Source organism: Aspergillus tanneri (genome assembly GCF_003426965.1).
Source record: "Aspergillus tanneri strain NIH1004 chromosome Unknown AapTan_7_pilon_pilon_pilon, whole genome shotgun sequence".
NCBI classification, from domain to species: domain Eukaryota; kingdom Fungi; phylum Ascomycota; class Eurotiomycetes; order Eurotiales; family Aspergillaceae; genus Aspergillus; species Aspergillus tanneri.
Window position 1 is genome coordinate 2228057 of NW_022984634.1, and position 27925 is coordinate 2255981.

At 51.0% G+C, this 27925-nt stretch overlaps 7 protein-coding genes across 7 annotated transcripts; 4 read left to right on the top strand and 3 right to left on the bottom strand.

Moving 5' to 3' along the window:
• ATNIH1004_007318 (uncharacterized protein) lies at positions 1-4865 on the top strand (the record flags this gene model as incomplete). The annotated part of the gene is made up of 3 exons (XM_033571943.1): positions 1-90; positions 140-229; positions 315-4865. 3 exons carry the CDS (start codon positions 1-3, stop codon positions 4863-4865), a joined length of 4731 nt encoding a protein of 1576 aa, XP_033425258.1.
• Positions 4866-4918: 53 nt separating this feature from the next.
• Positions 4919-8800, top strand: ATNIH1004_007319 (uncharacterized protein; the record flags this gene model as incomplete). The annotated part of the gene is made up of 1 exon (XM_033571944.1): positions 4919-8800. The coding sequence occupies one exon, from the start codon at positions 4919-4921 to the stop codon at positions 8798-8800; it is 3882 nt and encodes a 1293-aa protein (XP_033425259.1).
• Positions 8801-9919: 1119 nt separating this feature from the next.
• DAL81 (putative C6 transcription factor (OTam)) lies at positions 9920-12078 on the bottom strand (the record flags this gene model as incomplete). Its single annotated transcript, XM_033571945.1, has 2 exons — positions 9920-11648; positions 11759-12078. 2 exons carry the CDS (start codon positions 12076-12078, stop codon positions 9920-9922), a joined length of 2049 nt encoding a protein of 682 aa, XP_033425260.1.
• Positions 12079-14214: 2136 nt separating this feature from the next.
• On the bottom strand, positions 14215-16945 carry trm5 (tRNA (guanine) methyltransferase; the record flags this gene model as incomplete). The annotated part of the gene is made up of 7 exons (XM_033571946.1): positions 14215-14342; positions 14492-14619; positions 14713-14966; positions 15385-16274; positions 16332-16409; positions 16483-16584; positions 16657-16945. The coding sequence occupies 7 exons, from the start codon at positions 16943-16945 to the stop codon at positions 14215-14217; spliced, it is 1869 nt and encodes a 622-aa protein (XP_033425261.1).
• Positions 16946-17415: 470 nt separating this feature from the next.
• ATNIH1004_007322 (PX domain-containing protein) lies at positions 17416-22043 on the bottom strand (the record flags this gene model as incomplete). Its single annotated transcript, XM_033571947.1, has 8 exons — positions 17416-18232; positions 18917-19137; positions 19196-20339; positions 20395-20491; positions 20552-21188; positions 21245-21553; positions 21649-21878; positions 21929-22043. 8 exons carry the CDS (start codon positions 22041-22043, stop codon positions 17416-17418), a joined length of 3570 nt encoding a protein of 1189 aa, XP_033425262.1.
• Positions 22044-23511: 1468 nt separating this feature from the next.
• Positions 23512-24150, top strand: ATNIH1004_007323 (uncharacterized protein; the record flags this gene model as incomplete). The annotated part of the gene is made up of 1 exon (XM_033571948.1): positions 23512-24150. One exon carries the CDS (start codon positions 23512-23514, stop codon positions 24148-24150), a length of 639 nt encoding a protein of 212 aa, XP_033425263.1.
• A 711-nt stretch (positions 24151-24861) lies between these two features.
• On the top strand, positions 24862-27752 carry dapB (dipeptidyl aminopeptidase dapB; the record flags this gene model as incomplete). The annotated part of the gene is made up of 3 exons (XM_033571949.1): positions 24862-27220; positions 27289-27558; positions 27634-27752. The coding sequence occupies 3 exons, from the start codon at positions 24862-24864 to the stop codon at positions 27750-27752; spliced, it is 2748 nt and encodes a 915-aa protein (XP_033425264.1).
• Between the last annotated feature and the right edge of the window lie 173 nt (positions 27753-27925).

A 27925-nucleotide genomic window follows, 5' to 3' on the forward strand; every position in this document is an offset into this window, starting at 1 on the left:
ATGGCCGAAATTCCCCCCGTCAAAACCTTGGACTGGGGTACCGTCAAACCCTTGGGGTGGGATAAGATGAAAAACCACTGGTGGCAGTTTGTAAGTACAATGGGTTAGCCCTGAGAACTTCAAGAATAACAGCGTGTAGGTCTTCATTGGCGTTTTGCTAGCCTGTGTTTCTATTGGGTGTTTGAAACTCCTCTACTCTGGAGTCACCCGAGTATGGAAGTACTACAAGGTAAGGGCATCTATATCGTGAGATCAAAAAAGAAAGAGAAAGATAAAGACTCTGGGTCTAACTGTCTACCATCTCGTGCTTCTAGACGAGACCACGTTTAGACGCTGTGCCCCCCAACGTGGTTCAACGGCTTGACAGGCTCTCGGACCGCCAACTGGTACTGAGGAATTTTGAACGACGAAAGCCCTCTTCCTTTGGCGTCTATCTGGGATCTTTTAGCTCTCCACCGACTGAAGAGCAGCACAGACTCCTACACCAGTGGGACCTGTTGATCGTCGATCCTTCTCAGCCTGGTGCTATTGAAGCGATCGGCTCCGTCGAGGGGAAACAGTTGGTGGGCCGTATCGATCTCAACTACGTCATTTCCAGGGAAGATTCGACCTTGTTGGGCATCCAAAAGTTGGAAAACGCTCTAGTTCAAAATTGCGACGGCACCAACTTTAGCGGAATTCTCCTGGCGAACTGGGAAAACGCATTCGCATCTAGTGTTCTCACCCGACTTATTGAGGTTATCGACGAATTAAGTCTGGCTGTCTATCTGGAAACCGCACCACCGAACTTCCTGAAGGATCACAAGGCTCTGCAAAGTGATGCTATTTCCGGGCTCGTCATCAAAAATGCCAGCATTATGCCTCAGGGCGAGAAAAGGGACTATTTCCAGATCACGAAACTGCAGCCCACCATCAAGGCTTTCGTCTCCGAAGCGTGTATGAGGGACTTCGTCGTTATGGCGTGGGAAACCATTGAGGATGGAGCCGCCCTGTCCAATGCCACTGTCCAGCGATCTCTTCAGTGGTGCAATTTCTACAGCGCCATCCCTTGGATTGGCCGAGAGTCCGCTCTCGAAAACGCCGCCCTCAACGTCAAGATCACGGAGCCACTTTCCTCCTTTGGGTGGCTGAAGGACGCCGAGGTCATGAAAGTTCACGATCGTTGGCGCTTCAACCTCCATGTCCAGAAGACCGTAGCTGATCAGCAGGACTGGGCCACATTGGCTCAGTACTTTCCAACAGTGAAGGATGTTCTTGCGTCATCGGAATCTGACCCTGCTGTTACGGACGGTCCAACGGCCATGGTTCGTGACCCCCCCGAGTGGGTGGCTCAAATCAAGTCGCACGGGAGCCCTTTGTCGGTATCTACGACCGGGATGGAGTATAAAGGATTCGGCTGTTTTCCCCTGGGCTCGGAGGCTACGCCCGTCGCCTTTGCGGAGATTCTGCAGTCCCAGCAACGGCTCAAGTCGCTTGCACTGCTTCATCCCGTCCCAGCGACAACGGTCCCCGATATTGCAAAGGTCCTGAAGAAATTTCTCCAAACTTCTGGGGACTCCGAGTGGAATCCTTCAGATCAACTTGTTGCATCCGTGAGGGAGCTGTGCAATCTGGCGGCCACCGATTCTTTGCGAGTCAATCTGGCGTTGGACTCTGGGCTTCGTAAAAGCACCGATATCCGTTTCTGGGCTGTGTATCAAATGGACTCAGAGGTATTCGAGGTCTTCGCTTCTAAAAATGCCCAAGGTTTGGTTGGCACCGTGCTGCACACCTTCCTCTCTGCAAAGGGCTACCCCCGCCATGTCTGCTTCGAAGCGGAGGTCGCTTTTGCCAAATGGTCAAATGATTTGGTCAACGATACCGGCCTCCCTCGCCGGCTTGTTCAAGATATCGACGCCTTGAGCCCGGAGGAGCGACTCCTCCTGCTACAACACTTGTCCTTGACAGATGCAAAGAGCGGACTTTCGGAGACCATCTGTACATACATCTGGAGGCAGCTTATTGACGCTCCTTCACTTGCCCAACTCAAGGAACTCAACACGACCTCCTATCTCGAAGGATCTGTTTCTCCTGAAGATTTGGTCAACGCCCGTGTGTCTTGGTACCAGGAGCAAGGAACGCATTACCCCTCCGCTTCTACATGCCTGGCTCTCTTTAACGAGACAGACTCGGTCTTCACTCAAATTCTAAAAGAACACCGTGAGAAGGACCTGGCCCAGATATCCAGTGGTCTCTGTAGGCTCCTCCAGAACGACGCAATTGACGCATATATCGACATCATGGCTCTTTCACTGTTTTGCGCCGCAAGAAAGGGTGCACTCGACGAGATCTACACCGAGGTAACCGATCGAAACCCATTATTCAACAACCAGTCCGACCAGGCCGCCGCCTTTGCAGAGTCCTTTGCTCTTGGATCTCGATGCGAAGCGTACTTTGATGTAACGCCTAGCGCGTTTGGAAAGTTGCTCCTTGCCCGATTCAGGAAGGAATATACCGACGACAAGCTGCCAGATTGGATCAACGGTGCTCCCGAGATGGCCACTTCCTATGCTGGGGCCCAGATCGATGTTAACCCGGACGACAAGGTTAAGCCAATGCGTGGGTACCAACGGTTTACATTTCTCAGCGTGTTTGCGTTCCCGGCTCTAGTCGACATTATTTTGCTTACGATCAGCGGTCGTGGGCTGTACCTGTCTGTGTGGATGACGTACGCGGAAAGAGAGAGCGCCACCAATGCCTTGATGATCTCGCTTCTACTCTCCGGCGCCATCGGTACGTGGATTGCGTGCGGAGGCCCTTACTACCTCATCTCAATGGCCTTTGCCGCCTCCAACATGTTTGTTCTTATCCGACTTTTTGCTGGAATCGCCTTCGTCGTGGCTGGGGGGCTGATTGGGTTTGTTGCTGTCTCCGCGGTAAATGGGCCACGGGCCGGAATCATCTTTTATCTCTATCTCATTGCGTTGACCATTTATTTTTCCACCTTTGCCTCGCTCGCGAGTTTCAGCTATCCAGGATCGAGCTTTTTGTCCGGCCGCGTGGTCATCTTCTCGTGCCTTCCCATCCTCGTTATCTCTCCGATCGTCACCACCTTCACGGGCCATGATTCAGCCATTTACCTCACCGTCCTCTACGTTTTCATCGGCTCCCTCCTTTTTGGTCTTCGGCGAATTGCCACGAAGTGGGTCACCTGGTATCAGGGTCTGAGAAGAACCGACGACACAGAAATCCGGAAGTGGTACGTTACGGCACACAGCGCCGGTGAAGAGAAGGTCTTTGGGAATCTGAGTGACCCCGCGGTTTTGAAGCTGTCCAGAGAAGCGCTGCTGAAGGACGTCATGGCAGAGAAAAACCGGCGTGTTTTCTCCAAGGCGACAACGGATACTCTTGTCCTTGAGCTTGCCCGGGACTGGGACGCGACCAATTTCCTCCTCAACTGGTACTGCAGATACGCCGACGTGCCCCGACCAATTCCATTCAGCTCGGGTTGGAATATCCAGACAAAAGTAGCCTTGGATACCCTGCGTAGCTCCCAGAAAGGAATCCGGCTACACAACGCTTTCATCCATTGGCGCCAATCAAGCAGAGAGATTGGTTGTGGGATCCTGTATTTCATTCTGGCTTTGCTTGATAAGTGGGTAGAGCTGTTGAGCGGTGGCCATCTGGTCGGTCTCGCCCCGGAAGTCTCTGATTCCAATCGAATGTCTGTCGGATTTGGTTTGGCCTACTATCTCATCGGCGCAGTGCTCATTGATACGAAGGCCCAGGAGCTCCATGACCTGATCGGTAAACACTCGGCTGTGGCCGTGGGCACTGCAAAGGATATACGCCCTTCGCAGAAACGAGACATAAGGTTCAAGAGGCAGGTGTACTGGAGAACCTTTGGGAAGTACCTGATGTGGCATGTGTGGAGTCTTGCCCTGGCGACCGCGCTCATCTGGACCTTCCAGCCAATGGTAGAGGCTATGATTATGTTTTTTGCCTACGTACTAGCATACACCGGGTTGCTGTGGTACCAGTATACGAAGATCTTTTCTGGACCTCATGCTTTACGACCCTTAATGGCCGGAATCGTTGTCGGATTGTCGGTTGGTATCGCCCTCAAGGTCCGTCTCCCTGGATTTATTTACTCCCAGGTGATTGGACTAGGGGCCGCCACATGGACAGTCGCCATCCTCACTTTGCTGACCGCGAAGATGGGCATGCCTAAACGGGTAGAATCACCGGTGGAGCTGGGAAAGACTTTCCATGCGTTCACCGCGCCATGGGCAGATCCGGATTGGTCTCAACAAGAGTTACAGACGTTTTTCGAGGGGATTTCGCTCATTCCCGCCGATGCTAGGCTGAGACTCAGTCCCAGCATACACCCCGGCGTCGAGGTGAAGAATATCTTGCTTACGCGACGCAGGGAGCCAAGGATAGAAGAAGCATTTCCGCAGTCGCAGAAACTCGTCGACAAAGCCCTGTCCGCCTGGGAGAAGGGACAAATCTCTCTTGAACTCGTCCCTCTTGGGTCTCTCGGTCCGAATATCCAGGCCCTGAGCTGCAATGCCTCAGATCAGTTGAGGATTGCTGTCTGTGTGGGACGCGGACTGGACGAGCGAATTGATGTCAGTGCAAACTGTCAGGTTATCGCGGAGACACTCCTTCACACAGTGGCCGAGTCGATTCTCCGAATGCCTCACGAGTATGCGGTGCTCGCGGAATCGCTCGTCACAGCTGGCGTCACCGAGACCACTGCGCGACAACTTCGTGAAGAAATTAATACGCCACTTGTCGTACGCTGGGCCAAGAAGGAGCTTCTGCGCCAGCTTTGCCTTGGTTCGAGTGTGACGCTCACTGGGAAAAGTTACCAAAGCCTGTGAGGAATGCCCTGTTGAACCGCTGCCTTGGTCAGCCATCTTGGCTGCCCGATCACATGCGACAGTGGCTTCAGCAAAGCCTTTCCCAATTTGACACCGACGACTTTGACGTACACGTCGCGCGCAGCAACCTGGGAGCGGCCACGGCTGTTAGTATTCTTGACTATGCGAACTACGGGACAGGCGAAGCCGCCATTGTCAAAGCCCAGGATTATCCAGCATACATCCCGTACATCCCGAAGAGACTGCAAGTGGTAAGCTCGATGATCAAGAAGCTGGCAGGGTATATCTATTATCCCCTCGCTTCAATGATCAAGTTTTCCGTGGTCGCTCTGGTCGCAGATCCCGAGTTCCAAAGGGAATTTGACTATATAATAAGGGATCACCCTGCGGTGATTCGGGTGCCCGTTACCTTCGCCTTGAATATGGTCTGGTCATATGCCAAGGTTTTCCAAGATATGTGCCTGTCATTTTTCCTTTTTGGGGGTCGAGACAATGTGAAGCGGCTCTGGGATGAAACGAAGGGGATGACCATCAGCATCAAGAAGAGCCGATACATCGTCCAAAGCCTGGATGGGACGTTTACGGCATTCCGGCACGACGAGGCTGACGGCGGATTCAAGGTGTACTTCTACCTCGGGGAGCACAAGACCGAGCCGGAGGGAACGAAGCAGCTCCGATACGTCAACACTTACTCGAAGGAGATCCTGCTCCATGTCCGGCAAGAGTTCAAGGACGGTAAGGTGCTCAACGAGTATCACTACGACTACCGCGCCCCCACAAAAAAGAACTTCACTCTCTCGAAGACCGCGGAAACCAAGATTCCGATGGGCCGGCGCTGTATTCGGGGGCAGAATTATCTTCAAAGCATCCAGTATAACCGCAAAGGTCTTGTCGAGGCCGGATCCTACATGAAAGACGGGAACCTTGTTCGTTTCAAGTACCACTATCGTAAGAACCCTCGATTTGGCGATGAGCTACTCCGGGCAGAGTTTGCCCTTTCATATATCACTTGCACGGTGTCTTGGTGTGCCCCTCCCCTTCGCCATGCCCAAAAGGCGGAGCGCTGGATCCCTCATTCCAAGGTCACAGAGGCAACGTTTGTTCAGGGTGCCGACGTGTACGAGGCTCGGTGGCTGTATGACCACAAATTCCACCCCATGATATTCACGACACTCAATGGACAAACGGTCCAGACGCCACCGATGATTGAACACGACTATTTGGGCGTCCTGGCTAAGCCCCGGCATACAAGCTTTGTGCATGACAACGCTCTAATCTACTGTGAAAGTCTGACCTCCAATGTTTTCACTCGGGCCTTGGGACTAACGACCAAACGCTTCCCGGTATCCACCTCTCGAGCACGTTCATTGATCTGGAAGGCTTGGAAGGAGCGCGCGGACTTCGATGGGATCATTGTGCGGTGGATGGATGAACGACTATTGCGCAGAGACAAAACCCTGGTGCCTTACTGGCGCTGCCGCGATCGTGGAGACCTGGCGGGGGCGAAGAAGTACCTGGACCTCCGGGCAGACACGATTACCGCCAGCGCGGACCTGGATGATGACATCTCCAGCTGGACGCCGCTTGCCGTGAAAATGAGTGACCTGTTCAACTTCGGGCCGGGAGGGGATGCAGTGGTCAACACCAGATCCAAGGACTTTGGATCCGACACGGAGAAATCGCTGCATGTTATGGCCGCCGATACGGGCACGTGGCCCAACGAAGGAGGCGGCGTGTCTGCCTGCCGACGTGATATGATCAACTCGCTGCGGTCCATCAAGTGGCATATGATCTGCGAGTCTGCAAATGATTTCGGCGTGCCCAAGCATCAAACCGAGCAAAACATTCTGTCGTTGAAAGTGATCCCTCTTTGGGGATTAGACTTCCTGACCCCGACGCATGGTCTCTTCAGGAACAAGCTGGACGCGGAAGTCGAAAACGTCACCTCCGCTAGCGACACGGACATCAAACTCAACTTCATCCCGATTCTAACGGCGCTGGTCAAGGGGGCTCGCTCGGTCGACCTCTCCAAAGCGGATATCCACCAGGCGACCCGGGCCCTGGTCAACCTCAACACTTACTTCCAGGATTCGCGACACTGGACCCAGGTGTGGAATAGTGACATTGTCAAAGAGAGCTGGCGTGACTTGTGGCTTACTCAAGAGATGCCGAATGCCACCCCGTCGTCGCAATGGTTCCGGACGGAGCTTCCCACGTTGGCAACCCTCGACGTAGCTTTGGAGCTGTGGTACCGGTACCTGTTTATATTCTCCATCCCAATCCCAGAAAAGATCCCCAGCGTGTTCCAGGCGTCTCACCACAGCGTAAGTGCGTCCTATGGGGTCGTCTGCAAAATGAAGAGAAACTGCACCCTACAGATTTGGGATCATGCCATCAGCTGGCGTGAAACTAATCTCTGTCTTTCATCCGCACTTTGCAAGCTGTCGCCTTTCGTTCGCAATTCGTTGCTGGGGCTGATGCGCATTACCTCGGCCCTTACCTTACACCACGCTGATATCATCCTTCCCTGCGCCGATTTCTTCAATCCCGGCTGGGAGGCCGAGATCGGTACATGCCAAGGGACCATCGAGCATCGCAACGTGTTCCGCCGCAAAGTCGATCCGGTCGTCAATGGCATCACGGACATGCAAAAGTTCGCGCCGGTGAAGGAGATCAAATCTGAGCGGCCTACGGTCACCATGCTGTCTCATGTCTGGTATGCTAAGGACATCAAGACCGCCCTTCTCGCTGCCGACATCATTATCAACCAGTGGAGGTTCGACGATTACCACCTGGACATCTACGGAGCCATTGACAAGGCCCCGACGTACTCCACGGAATGTCAAGAGATCATTGCCTCCAAGGGTCTCCGTGGAAGGGTGACACTCCGCGGGTCTGCCGACCCGATGAAGGTTCTGGAAAACACCTGGCTCTTCCTTAACTCGTCATTGTCCGAGGGGTTGCCATTGGCGTTGGGCGAAGCAGCGCTGACGGGCGCTCCGGTAGTCTGTACCGACGTGGGCGCCTCCCTGCGTGTTCTGAGTGACCCTGACAATTTCTCGCGATTCAGTGCGGTGGTAGCGCCCAATGATGCCCTCGCTCTTGCGAAGGCCCAGATTTCCATGCTTGGCATGCTGGGCGAATGGAGCCAACACGCTGAGGACACGGAGCCCGCGCCTGTGCTCACCTCGTCTCCCACTCCGGAAGACGTCGCCAGGATCACGCGCCGCATGTATGAGAAGAGTGACCACCGCCGGAAACTCGGCATGATGACGCGCAATATCGTGCAGAAGTCATTTAGTGGTGATCGCTACCTCCGCGAGCACGAACAGATGCTCTGGATTGGCAAGTCGGCCAAGATCATGGCCACCCGCAATGGTGCCACTATCAGCGAGCCGATTGACATCGCCACCGCCCTGCAACAAGTTCTTCCCATTGAGGAAGAGGTGATCACCATCCCTCGCAGTGCCGTCAATTCCTGGCGTTCATCGGCGGCGTCGGGCATGTCAACTCTATACAGCACGATTTCCAATTTGCGCACCTTAAATGGCGACCGGCGAGCTATGTCCGTTCGTTCCGGTCTGAGTAACGTCTCGACCGATACCGATTCGTTCTTGCCGCTCCCCAGCAGTGCTTCTCTTCCAGTGTTCGCACCTCGGCAGGCATTGCCCGGTGCACCGGGGTACGTGTCCCCATCAGGGCGCATGTCACCATCGGGGCGTCTATCGCCATCAGGCCAGCTTTCTCCTGTGCCTCGTCGCAGTGGACAGCATTCTCACAATCATTCTCTCTCCACCGGGGGTCGGGAGCAGCTGCGCGGCCTCGGGCGCGAAGATATACACCCTTACAGGAACTCGGATGTCAGTACGATCATGAGGGATGAGTTCCTCCAGTCTAGCATTTACAAGGGAATTGAGGGCAACAATAATGCCTAAACCTCCCCTCTTTCTTGTCTGAGCTTTTTGTCTTGATTCCTTCTGTTCGATTCCTCGACCATATCGATGTCAAATCGGGCAATATGCTCCATGTAAATACATCCTTCTCCCTTCTTTTTGGATACTCTCTTTTCTCCGCCTACTCCTAGGCATCCGTGTTTTGTTGTATCCAGCGTGTCATCTACTATTTCATCATATCTTGTACAAAGGGATGCAGCATAACAGCATTGCCCGTCATTTTGAATAGACCTCTATCATAGATTGGCCAATGAATGATGATGAACAAAAGAAGTCATTAAGGAGTCATGTTTGTTCTCTAGTCTACTCTGTGGCATGTACATCAATCTTGCCGCTTAAACCCAAACTGTCTCCCATCCCGGGCATAGATATTCAAGAGTATATCATAGATTTGAAACAAATGTGTCACCCATTCATTCTTCCCATTTTTTAAGAAAAACAGACGGAGAAAAAATGAAAAAAAAAAAAAAAAAACCAGTGAAGAATACTAGGCGGAAGATGAGGTGAAATTGTGCAAGATTGCGTTATACCAGAGTAATATGAGAGCAGAAAATTCGGCTGCACCATTGCAATGCAATGCTGGCAGCAATAAAAACAACAATCATCCAGCATCCAGCTGGATCAACTGACCGAGCTGAACTGAATTCACTTCACTTCAATATATAGTCATTATTCATTTCATTATTTCTATCCGATCCGATAGCCGTGTCCAGTCTATGTCCATCCATCATAAACCAATATCAATATCAATATCCCATATATACAAGCGTGCAAGAACAAATCATTTCATCCATCCGATCCGGGGAATTAATCATAATCCGATAATAAAAAGAAAAAGAGAAAATGAAGACAAAAAGGAATACAAAAAAACAATCGATCAATCAATCAAACTAATCAATCAGTCGTGACGATCCCGGGGGGAAAAAAAGAAATACGAAAACCCAATAAGGTATCAACACGCGACCTGGAAAGAAAAAGTACCAAAAAAGCGCCGTGGTCTAGAAAAGGGAATTATGGGAGGTCATTAACGGCATCATGGGTTGACAAAATTCAGTTGTCTCCGTGCAAAGGTAGGGTTAAATAAGTGTAATATGTGATTGATTATAATGGCGGGATCGATGCATCGTGGAGACTCTCCTCGCTAATCGACGTTGCGGGGGATGCGAGTCCCGAGATCACTGACGATGTGCCATGAGCAGGGTCGATTTCTAGGATCGAATCTTCCAGTTGGGAGATGCGCGGTTGAGTGGTGGTCGTCGGTTTGGCAGAGCTCGCCATGAGCTCGTCAATGCCAGGCTTCTCCGGGACGTGATGGTCCAGGTTGGTGGCATTGTCAAGGCTATCGAGTGCGAATTCCAGGAATTCGGCGTTCTTCTTGCTGACGCTTAAGGTCCACCGGTATTCACAGAGCCGGAGACGGTAGAACTCTGCCTCCTCCTTGGTGGGCGCGGTAATGCGCAGAAGCACGCCAAAGGATCCGATCAATGCAAAGTTCGTTCGCGAGGCAGCGGGCCAGAAAGATCGCAAATGAGGTGGACGAAGCCGGTTAACGAAGTCCATCGCCGAGATCAGTCGAGTCTTAGCTGCGGAGCGGCAGATGTGGGACAGATAGGCGTCGGCCGTGTCGGGGCCGAGAGACCGCACAATGCATCGGTGCAGCGTGATCTCCGTGGCGAAATATGACAGATGTAGGGCCCCGTTGCGGGCATTATCCTCGTTAATCGTCTCGAAAAGTTCCCCACCCGACTCCATCTTCAACTGCGAGGGCAGCCGACCGAACCATTCCTTTAGTCGAATCTGAGCAGGTTTGGCGCGCTCTAAAATTATTCGCGTGCGATTGTTGCCCGCGGACTTGAACTCCTCGATTGCCTGCAAGGTATAGAATCGATCGAGAATGTCTGAAAGGATGGTGGTCAGAGCCACCATATGGCAAAAGTAAAGGGGCCCATGGCCCACGGGGGCATCCTCATCATCCGGCTGCGAGGAGGGCGACACAAAGGCATCGGTGAAATCCTGTTCCACCAGATCCTGAACTGTCCAATTAAATGAAAAGATGTGAGACGGACGTCCGTGTACCAGCGCAGACCATTTGTCCTGCATATAAAGGGCCCAAGCGAGACGCTTCCGGAGACCCTTCTCCCAGGTCTCCATCCTCCATCCCGAGCAGTCCTGGTGCAGGCCTAGCTCAAACCCCGCCGTGACCAATTGGGCGTTCAACGCCGCTGTGGCGAGAGTGGACTTTTCCATGAGTAGCACACCCGCTTGTATGGTCGAGATTGATGGATGAGGCAGCGATTCGTTCAGCAGTCGGAGAGCCGTGCTCTCGAGACGGGCGGCATCCGGCCGTCGTGCCGACTGAGAGGCCGGCGCCACGTCTACAAATTTCAATGCCAGCACGTATACAGCACTCAGCAAAAGAGGGGACAGGCCTTGGCGGGAGCGGTACGACTGGCGGAAAGTATCCTCCAGGAGGATGGGGAATGTCGGATGAACATGTTCGAAGAACTTGTCGACCAGAGTCGAGCCATAGGGGGCAACCAGACTTTCAATGGCGTCCAAGGGGGGAGGTGGCGGCAAGCCCGCTTGAGACAGGGTGTTAATCACCCGCATGAAGGTGCCGTCGTCACCGAACTTCCGGACGCGAGACGAGGCGACAGACCCTTCCAGGTTCTGGTCCAAGGGGAGATGGTCGAGCAAAGCAGGTTCCAATTCCGTGGTCAGGCCGATGTGTTGCGTTTGTGAATGCCAGAACCCTGATGTGATATGAGGGTGGCCATTCAAGAGAGAACGAGAAGGATCCGATTTGGAGACTGGGAGGACGGTAGATTGTCTGCCAGCAGGGGACGATGTCAGCGTTCCCAGGTCCATCTAGTCATCTAGGCACTAATATATGCATGTCCGAAATCGGAAGGGGAAGCCCACATGAGGCTGAAATCATACCTCTTGGAAGATTCCACATCCTCTGGGACGGGCTCGTCCAATTTCCGCTTCTTGGACTGTGCGGGCGTTGTGGACAGGAGAAAGGTGCAATCTTGACGATGGAAATCGCAGGAATAACACTTCTTAACTCTGTCGTTCATCGCACATCGACTCTTTCTACGCAGACAGGCGTCACAACTGGGGCCATCCCGGCTAAGCACACCAATTGATGCAGGAGGAGAAAGGGGATGGGAAGGAATGCGAGATCGAAGGAGAGGACGATCCGAGGAGGCCTGTTTTGTCGTCGTGGAAGACGACTGGAGAGTGATAACGGCAGCCATAGAGAGAGAGAGATAGGAGATTTTCCCTCACAAGGAATGAGAAGGATGACAATATGATAAGGAAAAGTCCAGTCAAGTCGCGCAGAGATTCTCTCACGTAACCCAAACTGGGGTTTCCCGGAGATTCCCGCCAGGAACGGAACTTCCAGAGTGAGTACAGTCTAGTCCCCAGAATCAAAATGAATTGATTGCAGTGACTTGACTATCCGTATCTGGGGTTCCGTCGACCCTGGACAAAGCGGGAGAGAAGAAAGAGTTCTAGTGCCAATGCAATGCGAGCGATTGACCAATGACAGCCCGGCTGATGGGAAGCAGACTGAAAGGGCGTGCGAACCGCAGCGGAGAAGCTTATCAGTCAACTCGATTAGGTATTTTGGAGTTGACTATAGGATAGGTCTCGCAGAGATCAAGAAAGGTGAGGATGGGGTCGAGATCGTTCATCCGCGATCAGAAGAACTGGATTAAAGAAGAAAGGAAAAGAAGTCATCAGGATCAATAAGAGAAATATCGGAAGCTTTTTGCCTGAAGCTCCGGATCAGCAGCAACTTCCGAGTCTCTCCATACGAAGGATTTCCCACACGTAACAGATACGCGCCGGTTGGACGTCATGAACAACCGCCGCCTTGGTTCCTGCTGCGGTTCGAGATAAGCATCGCCCAGCTGATTGGGTCCTGCCATCTGTTGGCGCCCGAAGGAGGGCGTAATATTACGTACTGCGAAATGGCGGTGGATCTGATTACCCAAGCAGATTTTCTTTACCGACCTCAAGACCTCCCTAGAAGTCCTCGTAGGAAGACTACCGTACCTATAAAGACTCAAAGACTAAAGGCCACACTAAGAGTATACGTAACCGATGAAGAGAATGATAGGAGGTAGTAGATATCCAAGATAATCATGGATAAGTATATGCAATACCTAACCAGGTAGGTAGGCAGTATTGAATACAAGATATCCACCAATCAGCAGCCTCTGATAACGCCTCCCAGAACCAATCATGTCATTGATCATTCTGCCAATCCGGATTAGCGCCAAACCGACAACGGGGATCGGCCCTGCAGCCGGCGGCTTTCCCCACAGCCTCACGCCCTCCATGTGGGAGAGAAGACCCCGATCGTCTCAACTCCGGAGCAGACTGGCCCTGAGTTTAGTAATTAGTTACCTAGCAGTTAACTAGTTACTTAGGTCTGGAGTCTATCGACTATAGCTAATCTCCCTAGCCCTGATTGGCCTCCGCCTTTGGGCAGCTTTGCTTTGGATAATATCAAATGCTAATAATAATCTAATAAGAAATCCTATCGTCGAGAAGAGCCCCACTCCCTCGCGCTAATCCGACTCTTCTACTTTTCATGAATCCTGGAGATGCTCACTAGTCTCGCTATGACCAAATCATGATTCATCTTCTATGCCTCTCATTTCCCGATCGTTGCTGACTGAATCGACCCCTTGAGGCAGATGCGATTAATTACCTGTCAGGAAAAAAACCCCTCATCTTCCAGGCCATCAGTTTCAAGGCGCCGACACCATCGGAGACTCCTTCCTAGGTATGTACGGAGTACTACTTCATCTCCCTCGGTATGCGGACATAGCACCATATTGGCATATGTATGACCAATTGCTCCTCTTCAAGACACCCCCCTTACCGAGATCCCATTACTTAATGCCAATGGTAATCAAATACATTTCATGCGTATTCCCGCAGCTCAGCCAATTAATCTCCACCATTCTTTTATCATTATCAAATCTCTTCCTTCGTTGCAGCGGTATGACCCTCGCTTTAGCTTGAAACTTCAGCACATGCTTTCAGTATCACCTCCCTCGCCACCCGTATAGCTGAAGTATGCTAGTTTCATAGTTTGGGTTTTTTTTTTTTTTTTTTGATTCGATTTGATTTCATTAATTTTTTTTTCTCCCTCTCCCGCTTCCTGTGCAACGTTAGACCTTTCTATTGATAGCTATTGCCCGCTAACCTTGATATGCAATAACATAATATTTTCTTCCAGATGCCCGAAAAAAAAATATTTGTCTTCTAAAAAAACAAAGGATACTCCCACAACTCCATGCTATACAAGCCCAAAGTCTCCGAAGAGAGGCCCAAAAAAATAATCAACATGCAACCATCACGTAACTGGTCAATATTTATTCGGTAAAGTTGCGCAGTTTGGTCAGCTCATCCAGAAGTTCTTGCAGGTCCCCATCGGAGATTTTGTGCTGTAGACTAGGAATAAGTGACTTGGCTTCTTCGGCATTGTCACAGCACAGACTTCCTGCTACACGTTAGGCTGATATGATATGCATGTGACAACGAGGGGTGATGAAATAACAGAACAGAAACAGACAGACACAAATACAGAGAACAATGAGGGAAATGGATGAAGAGGGACAAAAGAAGAAAACAAGGAAGCAAGAAAATTACCTAACTGGGACCGTTCAAACATCTCCAATTCCGTGTGCGAGTTAAGCAGCCGTTCAACAGCCTTGATATTCTCCTCATCCTTGAACCTAGCAAAGACTTCTAAATAGTCCAATGTTTTGGTAAGGTTTCTGCAATGCAATGAGCATGTAAGCACAGGTCCATTCGGCGTCATAGGAGAACCCGGCCGCAACCTAGCTCCCTCTTTGTAATGCTGTACTCACTCCGGCTCTTCGTATTTTTTACCTCCTCTGCGTTTATTCTCCAACACCTTGTTGATAACGAGTCGTGCTTCGGACAGCGACAGGGTGTGTGTATTCTGATCCGCACCAAGTTTTAGAGTCGAAGCAGCTTCAAGCTCGCCCTGAGGCAAGGCACGTTTGCGGTGCGTGGCCGGGGGTAACTGGACGCTCATCTTGATCTCCTGCGGCGAGGCTGGACGGATCGATTCAGCGGGGGAGTAATTCGTTTGGATTGGCTGCGGAAAGGCGCTTCGCAATACAACCTGCCCAGCGAGGAACTATCTCAACTGCGTGATTGCGGAAGGGGAACTTCGTGTGGCATTCGGGAAAACTCTCTTGCAGGAGTCACCCCGGCAGTTCAGGGCGGTGAAGCTTCCACCGCCTTGGACACACTTGTATCTTGTGTATGTCTACAGAGTAACTAACTGTCTACTGTTTACTGACTACTAAATAGTGAATATTCCCGTGAGCGAAGAGGCTATCGACTAAAAATTGCCAGCTTTTCTATCTGTATCTCCGTATACGTTCATGACCCAAAACGCCTCTTGCTATGCGACGATCTGTACAACGCTGTCTGCCGATCTACACTTCTCGGAATGCAACCTCCTTAGGCAACCTGAAACTAGCGCAGAACATTTGCTTGTTGGGGCTGACCAGCCGGACATTGTGAATGGACAGCTCCAATTCTTGGTTCCCATTGCCCCCAATTCTGTCCTCCAGCCTGACAGGATACCCAATTCGCTCAGCAATACGCTTGCAGATGTCTGCATGGTCATCTGCCTCATCCTCCGAGTGACCAGAGAAACAATACACATGCACCATTGGAAGGGCCTGCGAGGTGTACGGCGCAAACAGTGACTCCTTTCCGGCATAGAGTCCAGGGAACGCATCGAGGAATTGCAGAGCGGTGGCAGGTAGATTCATGACGTAATGATCGAAGACAGTTGGACGGATCATGACTTCTGGAGGAGGCAAGGGGGCTTGTTCTTCCTTTCTGGCACTTCGCCTTTCCTTTCGCTTGGGCGGCAAAGTCACTTCTAATGGGCCTGACTCTAGCAGCTCGTTGGCAGACCAGCGGATGAACTCCCTGCCGTCCTTGTTAAAGGGGGTCACAAAACTTCCAACCCTATTCCTCTTGATAGCATCCTGCATCACCTCCCATCCGTACGGGTTGAGGTCATTTGCCCAGACAAAGATCTTCTTCTTGCCCGCGGGAACTGCAAATGGACCCACGCCGGCCATCACGTCGCAGACCATCTCGCCTGGGCGAAACTTCTGCACCAGCCGACGGTGTTCTGTCTCTAGACGACTGTTCCAGTACACACGAGAGTAGTCGAACCGAAACTCACACTCCTGCTCGCATTGGATGACATTCATGTCATTCTCGCCTCCTAGCAGCTCGAAAGGGAAAGTGCGGAATTCGCTATGGGAGCCCACATCCTCCGTCTTTCTGATCACAGTCTTGATATTTGGGTTCTTATCCAGCAAAACTTGCGCGATAAACTGCTTGTAGGGGACATATTGTTCACGTAGGTTAATATGTGCTATTTACAGTCAGCTTCAAACATGCACCAAGTTCCAGGCCGAGGGGGAAAACATACAAACATGGCCCACCTGTGTAAACCCCTGCGGTATCTCCGGAAGCAAATCTTCCGGCAGAATTGCGGCCATGATATCAGCTATAGAATGATCAGTCTCTTCCACCTAAAAAAAATTAAAAATAAAATAAACCAAAACCACAAGAGTACTCACCATATGTCCAAAAATCATAATCCAACGCCAATTCATAAGGCCTCAACCCGATAGTTTCCTTTTCCACAAGATCATGGATCGTCGACGACCATGTCGCAGCATCTACCACCATTTAGCACCAACTCGACCTACATTCAATTTTCTTTTATTTTAAAAAAAAAAACATAAACCAACCATCATATTTCACCCTCTCATTCAATAACAAACACTTCTTCACCGCATCATCCACCTTAACTTCCCGAATAACATTCATCTTCGGCACGTCCAACAATTCCTGACTCTTCTGCAATGCCCCACGCACCCTCGAGATATCCGAGTTCTTGAACACAGTCGCCGCCGAAAGTGGCACCGTTTTTCTAAAGAACGAGCGGTCCAGGACTCGCATTGCGCGGTTGACGGGCGGCCGAAACATGGTGGGAAGTGCGCTGTTCGGCAGGTTGGAGGTCTCGCTTGGTTTGGCCATGGATGGGGCTCGGTCCGTTCGGGAAATCGGTATCGTCTGAGTCTTTCTTGCTGCAGGTTAGTCGTAATTGGGCTGTTTGGTCATTATTGGTTTCAGGTACGGGGGGGAGTGTTTTTCTTGGTATCGGTGGAGGGTTTGATGGAGAAATTTGGGGTCTGTGATTTTATCGGCACGTGACATGTGTTTTGATAAGATCGGTAAATCGCTTATCAGATCGGGAAGTATCCTAGCGATTGTAGTCGGGATATTCATTCTTGCATCACGGTCATATTTCCATTCCTACCTGGCTAGAAATTTAAAGCCTACTATGCTATTGGTGAAAGATCACCCAACTTTGCCATCCTCAGAATATTTATCGAACAAGAAAAGAAAAGAAAACAATGTGCAACTAGAGGTATCACAGACAACGCGAACTCCCTGTATTAGTATCATTTATTCCCTCCCTGTCCATTGGTCACAGACCGGTCCAACTACCGCTGGGACTCCAAATTTGCGATTCTCTCCTGGAGCTTCCTAATCTCTTCGTCCTTTTTCTTAATCGCCATGCGTGAGATGTCCCGCCCGCGAACTATCCCTTTGGTCTTGAGGTCAAATTTGTTCAATAACTCGGTCACTTCTTCCTGTGCACGTCTAGAAACTACCGAGTTATGACTCTCAAGAATCTTAATAACTTGAAGTGCAAGCTCCGACGACTCCTCCCGCGCATCACCAAGCAATGCATTGCGGTATTTACTCGGCGTAGGTGTCAACGAGAGCTCTGCCGACGGCGGTGGCATGTGCCATGAGTTCTTCTGAGAAGAGAACACCGACGTGGGAGTTAAGGAGCTCTCGCTATGCATGTCCGACAGATTTCGCTTCCCAGGCGAGGTAAGAGAATTCGTCCGTGGTGTCTTTCGCGGACTAGACTCAGATTCATCAAACGACCTGGACCTGGAACCCATAGCAGATCCGAAGTCCGGCTGGCGCGGCGGATCCAACAAGTTCACAGATGCTTCAGTTATGGAGTCATCCCATTCGAACTCGTCCGTATCTTCCGCCATCATTCGAGCCTTGGCGTTTTTCGAAGGAGTCTGGAACGCACTCCCTGTCGCAGGGGCGGTGCGAACAGAACGATCGGTTTGAGGGGTCACAAGTCCGCCATTTTCAAGATGGACTGGTTTAGAGGGTGTTTGTGGCTCAGCGCCAGATTCTGAGCGGGAGTTTGAAAGGACTGTGAGCTTTTCGCGGGCCTCGGCATCACTGGCCCAGAGAAAGAACCTGCATTGATCCTGCGGGGGTCGTTGGCATCTATAAACTGAGATGTATATGTTAGGTCATTCTTTCCAGAAGTCTCTCCTCTGTATACAGCATCACCATTCTTGAGGGGGGTCTAGTTACACCATCTTCCGTGATTGATGCCGTGGTTTTTAGTCTGTAATCTGAGAGCAGGAGGTCGGTCAGGGCAATTACAGCGCCAGACCCCGTCTAGGAAAAGACCACGCAGTGGGACAGAAGTGCGTGGAGACAGCCCCATATGCGGGGATTTCTGAGGAGAGAGCATGATTGCAATGAGGGTCTGAGACCAAAGAACATGATGTGCCTAATCAGACGCCTTATCGATGATGGATATAGTCTTGGGTGTCTTAAGCTGATGTCTCCATGGAAACTGCACACCTGATATGCTGAGTCAGCACACAGCGGGACCTAGCATGCTGACTACTCCCAAAGAGACTTAGGCTCCGTTCTAAACTATAGTGCACGCTAACTAAATTAGAACTAGTCAATTCTACGTTGTCATCTTCAGCGTCAACTAATTACCTAATCTATACGAAAATGAACGTCTGCTCGACTGCCTCTATCCATGTAAACCAAAAGAACAGTCCAGATATTCTAGACCATGATGAACGTCTCCTTTTGCCGCGAGTAATGCAATGTAATACATAAAAGAATCAGACAGAAAGGTGATATATGATGGGGTATCATGACGTTTACTCTGCAAGGACCTGACGCAACATGACGCTAAACGAATCGGACAACTTCAGGATTTCCTGACTCTCAGGTTTGACCGGCTCTCCAGCCGTGCGGCGGAGCTGGTCCTGTCTCTTCACCCGGCGTCTCCTTTCCGCACCAATGGGATCAATGTCTTCGACCTCATCAAGGTCACTAGAGGATTCCGACTCCTCGTCGGATATGGCAAGGTCTTCGAGGTCGCCCTAGCAAGAGAGTTAGAATCATATATCCATCCACCCGCGTCAGAACGGCAGAACATACCTCATCCAAGCCAAAGTCACTGCCCCTCAAAGTTGGGCCGCCAGGGAATGCTTCATTTCCGGTCCCTTCGGCAGCCATTTTTTGCCGGGTCTTGTTGAGGTGCCAACGTTTACGGTCCTCATGCCATTTGACCAACGCATTAATCTCCTCAAGCGCCTTATCTTTATCAATTTGGCCGACGTCCTTGGCCCCATGCAGGAGTGCATTCATGTCCAGCCGGCCACCCTGTGGTCCGTGGCGCAAAAATTCCAGGATCTCTTCAATCCACGCCATCAGAGAGCCAAAGAGGCCATTGTCGTGCAAGTGCACCTCGTGCACAAATTTGTAAAAGCTGCCTTGATGTCGTTCACAAAGGTCAATAAAGGCCTGAACAGTCTGGTTCGGATCCGCAGACACATCTTGTCTCTGACATTTCTCTATGACAGCGATCGCATCGTCCGCAAACTGGGCGAAGTCGGTGATACTGTTGTAGACATTGGCTGACTTGTAGACGCGCACAAGAGGCTCATAGAAGATGGTAAAGAGGTCACGGAACAGCTGCAAGGTGACAGGCTCTTCTACAATGCTCAGCATCATCGCCTTATCACGCTGCCGCGTATAGAGCTTGAGCAACTGTTTCAGGTGCGCGAACCACTGAGCACCCTCACGCATCTCCTGATCATCATGATCCACCGCAAAATTCCAGGCAACGTACGCGTTGAACACTTTGCCCACTTGTTCCGTAGTAATTTCGGGATCAAGGAGCTCGGAACGCAGAATGGCAACGATGAGATCCACATCTTCTGTGGCAGCCTCGCTGCGGATCTCATTCTTGATGGTCTCGTCGGCACCGGTGAATGCCTTCAGTTTCTGGCAAAGGACGGGGTCGTCAACCTTGGCAGCCAGCGCGTCGATCGACTTTTGGAATGCCTTGATGCCATCATTCAAAGTCATCGAGAAGATCCGCTGCAAAAGAGAACGTGACCCAAAGGGCTGCGCTAGGAAGAGGTCCAACACCCCGGTCATAACAGCGGCCGGGTTGGCGATACGGATCACATTCTTCATCAACGTATATGGCACCAAAGAATGGATCCGCTTCGCCTGCGCAAACAATTCCGGAGAGTTATCCTCAGCTAGGAACAAATGATAAAGAGTCGCAGCAACCCTAGTCCTGGTCAGCAACGGGATTGACACTAATCATTGGTGGTCTAGTCACGCACTCGATGCGAAGCCATTCAGCGAACTTCTGGTACTGTGGACTGAGATCCTCCACCGTAGGCTTCTCGCGTATCTCCGCGAATAACTTGGTCAACCCATCTAGAGTAGTGGCTGGGTCAGCAAAAGCGTAGAGATTAATATCGAAACTGCAGCACTCACTGCTCTCCACAATGTCTCGGCGGAAATTTTCCATATAAACGTCCAACTCTGCTGCCCGCTGCCGAGCAATCTCGTAGAAACGTTTCTGCTCTTCTATCCGGATAGCATCTGCCTCTTTTCTCCTTTGCATATCAATCATTTCCTCCTCGTTCACGGCAATAGGCTGCCCAGTAAGAAACTCCTCAAGCGCCTTCGATTCGGCTGCACGCTTATTTTGTAGCAACGTACGAAGGAACGCCCGGAGCGAAACACGTTGCTCCTCTCGATATAGCACGGTCTCACGGAGGGCCTCCCCAGACTCCCTAGGGGACTTGGGGGACTTTCCGAGGGCAGACCTCATAGATGACCGCGACACCGAACGATGGAGATAGCTCCCGGGAGTTAGATTTCTCGAATTTTGGCCCTCTTCTGGAGTGCTTGTGCTCTGGGTGGACACCGAGGATACAGAGGATGCATCATCATCGCCCGAGGAGAAAAAGCTGGACGTTGTTGAGGACTTATTCTTGCGCGGCAGAGGAGGTAACGATTTCCCGGGGAACTCTGTTTGCAGTCGCTTGCGAAGCTTCGAAAATTCTCCATATCGTCGCGCCACGTAAACGTCCGACTTCCCTTGACGTCGCACGCGAAGAATGAATTCCTGGACCACCAATCAGCCGTAGTCCACGTCGACCAAACAATATTATGGATCCTCACCGCATGCTGGTGATATCGCACCGTCCGTCGGACAGACGCGATCCGCACCGCAGCCACATTGACATCCCAGCCATTAATCGCATTCCCTTCCGGCATATTGACAAGCAATCCCGTCTCATTGGCACCACGGTCAACAACCTCCATTTCCGAGAATTGAATCCGCTCTTCATAACCCGATGCTGTGGGGATGCCGGATACCATCATCAGTTCAACCAGTTTCTCACACTTTCTAGCCAGCTTTCGACGCTTTGTCTCCTCCAAGCGATCTTCCGATGACGACACATTCTTATTCGCGAAAGACTCAAGAAACTATATCATTGAAAGTCAGTCAGCATCAGTAGAGCTTCCCACTATGCATCACGCTACACCAGTTGGTGACTGGGGGAAGTCGGGGCCCTACGCACCACTTGTAACTTATCCTGCCAAAACTCCTTCTCACGGGCCTGGTCGAGGAAAGGGAAGTTTCGCACATGATGGACAAAGATATGACGGAGAATGGGGAGTTCTGAATCCACGGGAGCGACTTCACCGAATTCTGACTTGAACGGAGCACCAAAGCGACGGAGAGCGGTTGGCGAGTTTAACTCAGCGATTTCGCCATGCACCTGGCGGGCAATGAGTTCGCGCTTCAGATCTGTACCAGTCAGGAATACATCTCCGAAAATATCAATAGGCAGGACCGACAATGTTCTTGCTTCCCCGTCAGGATTTGACCTGGCTGGATGGGATTCTGGGACTCCGATGGATGACCGACCGAGAGGCCGCCGGCACTTTCTTGGGAGGGCATGTCAGAGAGCATCGTGAACGGCGGTTTCCTACGATCGCTTAACAACAGTCGTCGAAATTAACCGCGGGGGTTCGACTTTATTAATAAAGTCAACGCGAGCTAATCTGCAGCCTAAAAATAAATTTTTTGAAAAAAAAGGTTCCAGGGTGCTGGGCAGAATCCGTCTGCCTAGTGGCGCAACATGAAAATGACGTTATTTGGGCCAATGCCGAGATAGACGAAACAGGTCTGTTTCCTTGGTACTCCCCAGCAAAAGAGAAGATTTCGTCCTGAATCTGACTGGAACAAGAGGCAGGCCAAGTGAGAAAACAAAGCACCAGAAGGAGAGAGAAAGCCCGTTTTGGCGGGAGAAATTGGAGGGAATTGGGGGCAGTCACGGGAGAGGGGAAGCTCAAAAAAAAAATAAGAAATAAATACCAAAGTCTAATTTTGCACTGACTTCGAAAAAGTTCGAATTAAGCAACGGGTCCATCAACATCTCCTTTTCTCTTTTCGATCTTCTCCTTGTCTCTTAACCCTTTTCCCTCCCTGACGCGTCCACTTGGAGTAGGGGGGCTCAGCCCTGCAGCCCCGCAACGTCAACAGCGGATCGACACGATACTCTGAGGTTTGTAATTCGCGAGATGACTCCTCACCAAGTGGTTCTAATGGAGTCACTATGACCAAATCCGAATTGCGCCAAGTAGGCAGCCACCAGACAATACGATCTCCCATTCGGGTCTATCGATCGGCAGCAATGAAGATTTCTTTTCTCAATTTGGTACGGATAATACAGTATCCACTCTACTAGACTAGTAGGGCATAGCATAGCCAAGGTAACCACGCCCTGAGGGGAACAAGCCTGCCTGGACTAAATGGGCGGAATTAGAAATGAGCTCATCAGAAAAACAGATGGACAAACAAGGGATGGGCAAAAGGAGAAGCAGAGTAATCCACGGGAAACTCATCCTCGGTACCGTTTGCGCCAAACCGGGGAATCTAGCCCAGGGACTCCAGGGTCTGTACAAAGTATGACAAGGTTAGGATGACCTCGAATTTCGTTATGTTGGTTTCGGAGCTACGGAAGAGTGGTGAAGGAAATATGACAGGTACAGATGCACTCATAACAGTTCTAGCTACGTCTTATCGCTTGCTACATCCTGATCTTTCCGGTGGTCAGTTCAACTAAGTATATCACGAGGACGTTCCTGGAAAGTATTTCGTTTGAGAACACTTACGATGCGCGTTTCTCTGCATTCAAGGGATGGTAGGTGGGAGTGGTTCCTGGCCAGTCCACTAGACACTCTGCCATCATGTCAACATCATTAAGAGTCACTATTACATTGCGAACAGCTCATCGTTTGGGCATGAAAAACCTTGGCCTAACTTGAGGGGCGTCTTCCCTTTCCCCCTTCTATCGTCATCAAGCTACTTTTGTATCTTGTACCTCGCTCTATTGATTAATTTTGAGCTCGTCATACACAGCGAGAAATAGAACGCAATGGTATTCGTGAGCAAAATACGGCTCCCTGCACGACACAAGCAACGGAGTCATGAGACAGTTGCGCAGAAGTCTGATGAGAGTCGACCGAGCTGCGATTCCTCGCGGACCTCTGCGGGAGATAGTAGCCCGGTTCTGTGCGAGTGTAGGCACCGAGGGATCGAAATTCTACATGATCTCGCCGGCACGTCTTCATTTTCCTCGCTCGAGACCAAAGAGTCCGGCCTACTCTGCCTTGAGCACATGCTCGACCTGTTGGAGCAGATCAGCACCTGCAAAATGCTCTCGGGACACGAACATTCCCAAGATTTTCTCAGTACACTTTGCAGGAAAACCTTGACCCAGTGTCAACAGTTCAACGAATTCTTGAGCGAGATGTTGGAAAAGAAGGGCCAGCCGGACCAACAACCCCTGTTGCAGAGGGACTACCCAGTCGCCACAATTGAGGAACGAAGGAAACTTCTCTGTTCGCTCACCTATCTTCAACTGAAAAAGCTTCACGATTGTGTGGGCCGCTTGATCCGAACACTCCAAGAGCGGCCTGCGTTCGAGGAGCACCCCTGGTCGCATTTGAGGGAACAATGCTACCAGCTTGCGATCGACTCATACGCCCTCTGCTCTCGGGCAAGTTATCTCTAAGGCCCGATCGGTGGGCACAATAACGGAGGAAGAATCTCATAATGATGAACACGATATTGATGAAGGAATCACGCATGCTAGAAGATCCTGGCGCTCAGAGTTGTTTTATAAGACTGGCTGGTTTTTGGTTTGGATCACTATAATTAGTTTTTGAAAGCAACTAGATACCTTTTCTGGCGCCATTTACGTCGAGGTCGCCTGCAAAAAAGTCTAGGTGATAGAATGGAATATGGAGTGGCAATTCTTAGTCTTCGATGTGCAGGGACATCTTGCATGTATTCCACAGGCGAGAAATCTCAAGTAACTAGTAGACAGTAGAAGAGATCTAACCTTTGGCGGCGAGATATCAGCATCGTTGCCCCAGGACTGTGCTCAATAATAAGTGAACAGATGCCCCCCAAAATAAGGTGGAGAGTGCCAAGGCCTAGTCACCTCCGCCTTCTTCACGATGTCTCACCTCCAACTCTCGTTCACAGGCCCACCGTACCCGACGGACCATTGCTCTCCATTCTCTGGCATATTCTTTACTCTTTCTTAAAGGCTGCTTGATCCCTCTGTTGCAGTTTTTCCGTCTGTCCCGCGTGGCGTCGATAACCATCAAACCTCGGCCGTTCATCACTATTACCTACTCTCCTTACCGCGAACCGGTATCGTCCTCCCTCGTTGTAGCTGATTCTTGTCGTTTCATCTCTACATGACGACTAAACCACCATGGGGAAACATGATACCGATGAAAATACGGAATTCCTCCCCATGACTCGTCCAAGGTCCTCGTCCCACGCCTCTCAAACTTCCTCCGATTCGGGCTTGTCCGTCGACTCAGCGTACCTAGCGGAGCATAAGCCCCTTCCAACAACGAACGATTCCTTTGGTGCCACGGAGGAGGCGAGTTATCGTGATTTGGAAGATGGAGAGCCGGCGGTAGATGAGCCATTTCTCCCCACATCCAAGAAGCCATGCTCTGGGAATCGTGCACGCCGGATATTCTGGATCCTTATAATCCTGTGTCTTGGAGGCTGGGTGCTGGCATTTGTGCTCTTCCTGGTCCAGGGACGGTCAAACTATCAGACAGCTTCCAATGCCCTGCAGTTGGACAAACCAGGTTCTGGCTCGGGCAGCACCAGCGCTGGAAAACCCGTGACGCTAGAACAAATCATCACAGGCAAATGGTCCGCGACCGCGCATGCTATTTCCTGGATTGCTGGGCCAGATGGCCAGGACGGGCTGTTGGTGGAACAAGGCGAATCTGGGGGGAAGGGCTTTTTGCGGGTCGAGGATATTCGCAGCCGCGAAGATGAAGCCAACACTCTGAAAGGCAAGGTTCTGATGGAAAAGCCCGTCGTACGAGTGGATGGACGGGCCGTTGTTCCCTCCAGGACGTGGCCCAGCCCTGACCTGAATAAGGTACTACTCATGTCCGAACATGAGAAGAACTGGAGGCATTCGTACACAGGGAAATATTGGATCTTGGACGTGGACACGCAGACGGCACAACCTTTGGACCCTAAAGTGCCTGATGGACGCGTTAAACTCGCCAGCTGGTCTCCCACATCAGATGCGGTAGTGTTTGTGCGGAACAATAACATGTACTTACGCAAGCTATCGTCGGAGACTGTCATCCCGATTACGAAAGATGGTGGCAAGGACCTATTTTACGGCGTCCCAGACTGGGTATACGAAGAGGAGGTGATTTCAGGAAACAGTGCAACATGGTGGTCCAATGATGGGAAATACATCGCTTTTCTTCGCACCAATGAGTCAACTGTTCCCGAATACCCGGTTCAATATTTCTTATCGAGACCATCGGGAAAGAAGCCTCTCCCCGGGCTCGAGGAATATCCCGAAGTCCGGCAGATCAAGTATCCCAAAGCCGGAGCTCCTAATCCCGTGGTCAATCTGCAGTTATACGACGTTGAGAAAAACGAAGTGTTCCCCGTGGAGTTGGCCGACGATTTCGACGACGACGACCGGATCATCTTTGATGTGCTGTGGGCAACCGAGGCCAAGGTCCTCATCCAAGTCTCAAACCGCGAAAGCGATTACCTAAAGATATTCCTGGTCGATACCAAGACCAGGACCGGAAAGCTTGTCCGACAACAAGACGTTGCTGCCCTTGATGGCGGTTGGATTGAACCAGCGCAGGCCATGAGATTTATCCCAGCCGATCCCGAGAACGGGCGACCAGAGGATGGTTATGTCGATACCGTAATCCATGATGGATATGTACATCTCGCCTACTTTACACCGCTTGACAATCCGGATCCTATCATGCTTACCACGGGTGACTGGGAGGTAGTGGATTCACCGTCTGCAGTGGATCTGCGCCGAGGCCTTGTCTACTTTGTTGCCACGAAGGAAGCACCCACCGAGCGCCATGTATATCGAGTGCAGCTGGACGGGAAGAACCTTCAGCCCATTACCGAAGTTTCAGAAATTGGTTACTACGAAGCGTCATTTTCCCAGGGGGCCGGATATGCGTTGCTTAGCTACAAAGGACCATCGGTGCCATCACAGGCGATCATCAACACTCAAGGGGACCAGGTTGTCTATGAGAAGACCATCGAGCAGAATCCGGAACTCCACCGTATGGTGTCAACATATTCTCTGCCCACTGAGGTGTATCAAAACGTGACGATCGATGGCTTCACTCTCCAGGTAGTCGAACGCCGTCCTCCGCACTTCAATCCGGCCAAGAAATACCCTGTACTCTTCCATCTGTACGGAGGACCCGGGTCCCAGACGGTGAACCGGAAATTTACCGTTGACTTCCAATCCTACGTCGCGTCCAGTCTAGGCTATATCGTCGTCACCGTGGATGGTCGAGGCACGGGATACATCGGACGAAAAGCGCGATGTATCATTCGAGGGAATGTCGGACATTACGAAGCACGCGACCAGATTCAGACGGCCAAGATGTGGGCCGAGAAGCCATACGTTGACGAGACCCGCATGGCAATCTGGGGGTGGAGTTACGGGGGCTTCATGACGCTGAAGACTCTCGAACAAGACGCAGGAGAGACCTTCCAATACGGCATGGCTGTTGCTCCTGTTACGGACTGGCGATTCTACGGTAAGACGCCCTTTGAAGAAAGACAGGGAGAGTCCAAAATAAATCTTCTAATATGCTCACCTCACCAGACTCCATCTACACCGAACGGTACATGCACACGCCGGAAAACAACCCATCCGGCTACGACAATTCGTCGATCAGCGACATGTCGGCCCTGGAGCAATCCGTGCGTTTCCTCGTTATCCACGGCGCCTCCGACGACAATGTTCATCTCCAGAACACTCTTGTGTTGATTGACAAGCTGGACTTGTCTAATGTACAGAACTACGATCTCCATTTTTATCCTGATTCCGATCACAGCATCACTTTCCACAACGCTTATTCCATGGTCTATGGCCGTAAGTTCTCTATTCTCTTTTATTTAATCTCCGGTTTATTTTTATGGGATATGTTCTAATAATTGGACTGAACAGGCCTGTCAAACTGGCTCGTCAATGCATTCAATGGTGAATGGCATCGCATTGCAACCCCGGTTCCTGATGGATCCATCTGGGAGCGGTTTAGACGGTCCTTGCCGTTATTTGTGCATTAGTTGTCTTTGGAGTAAGTATTTTATACATACATAGATATTTGGGTTCAATATTGTGTTTTGGGGTGTATTTATGCATTGGGTATAGTTTTTACATTGTAAAGGATACATTCTGCAGTAGGTAAGGGAAAAGATTCTTCACATGAGACGCAGGAATAAATCAGTAGTCCACTATA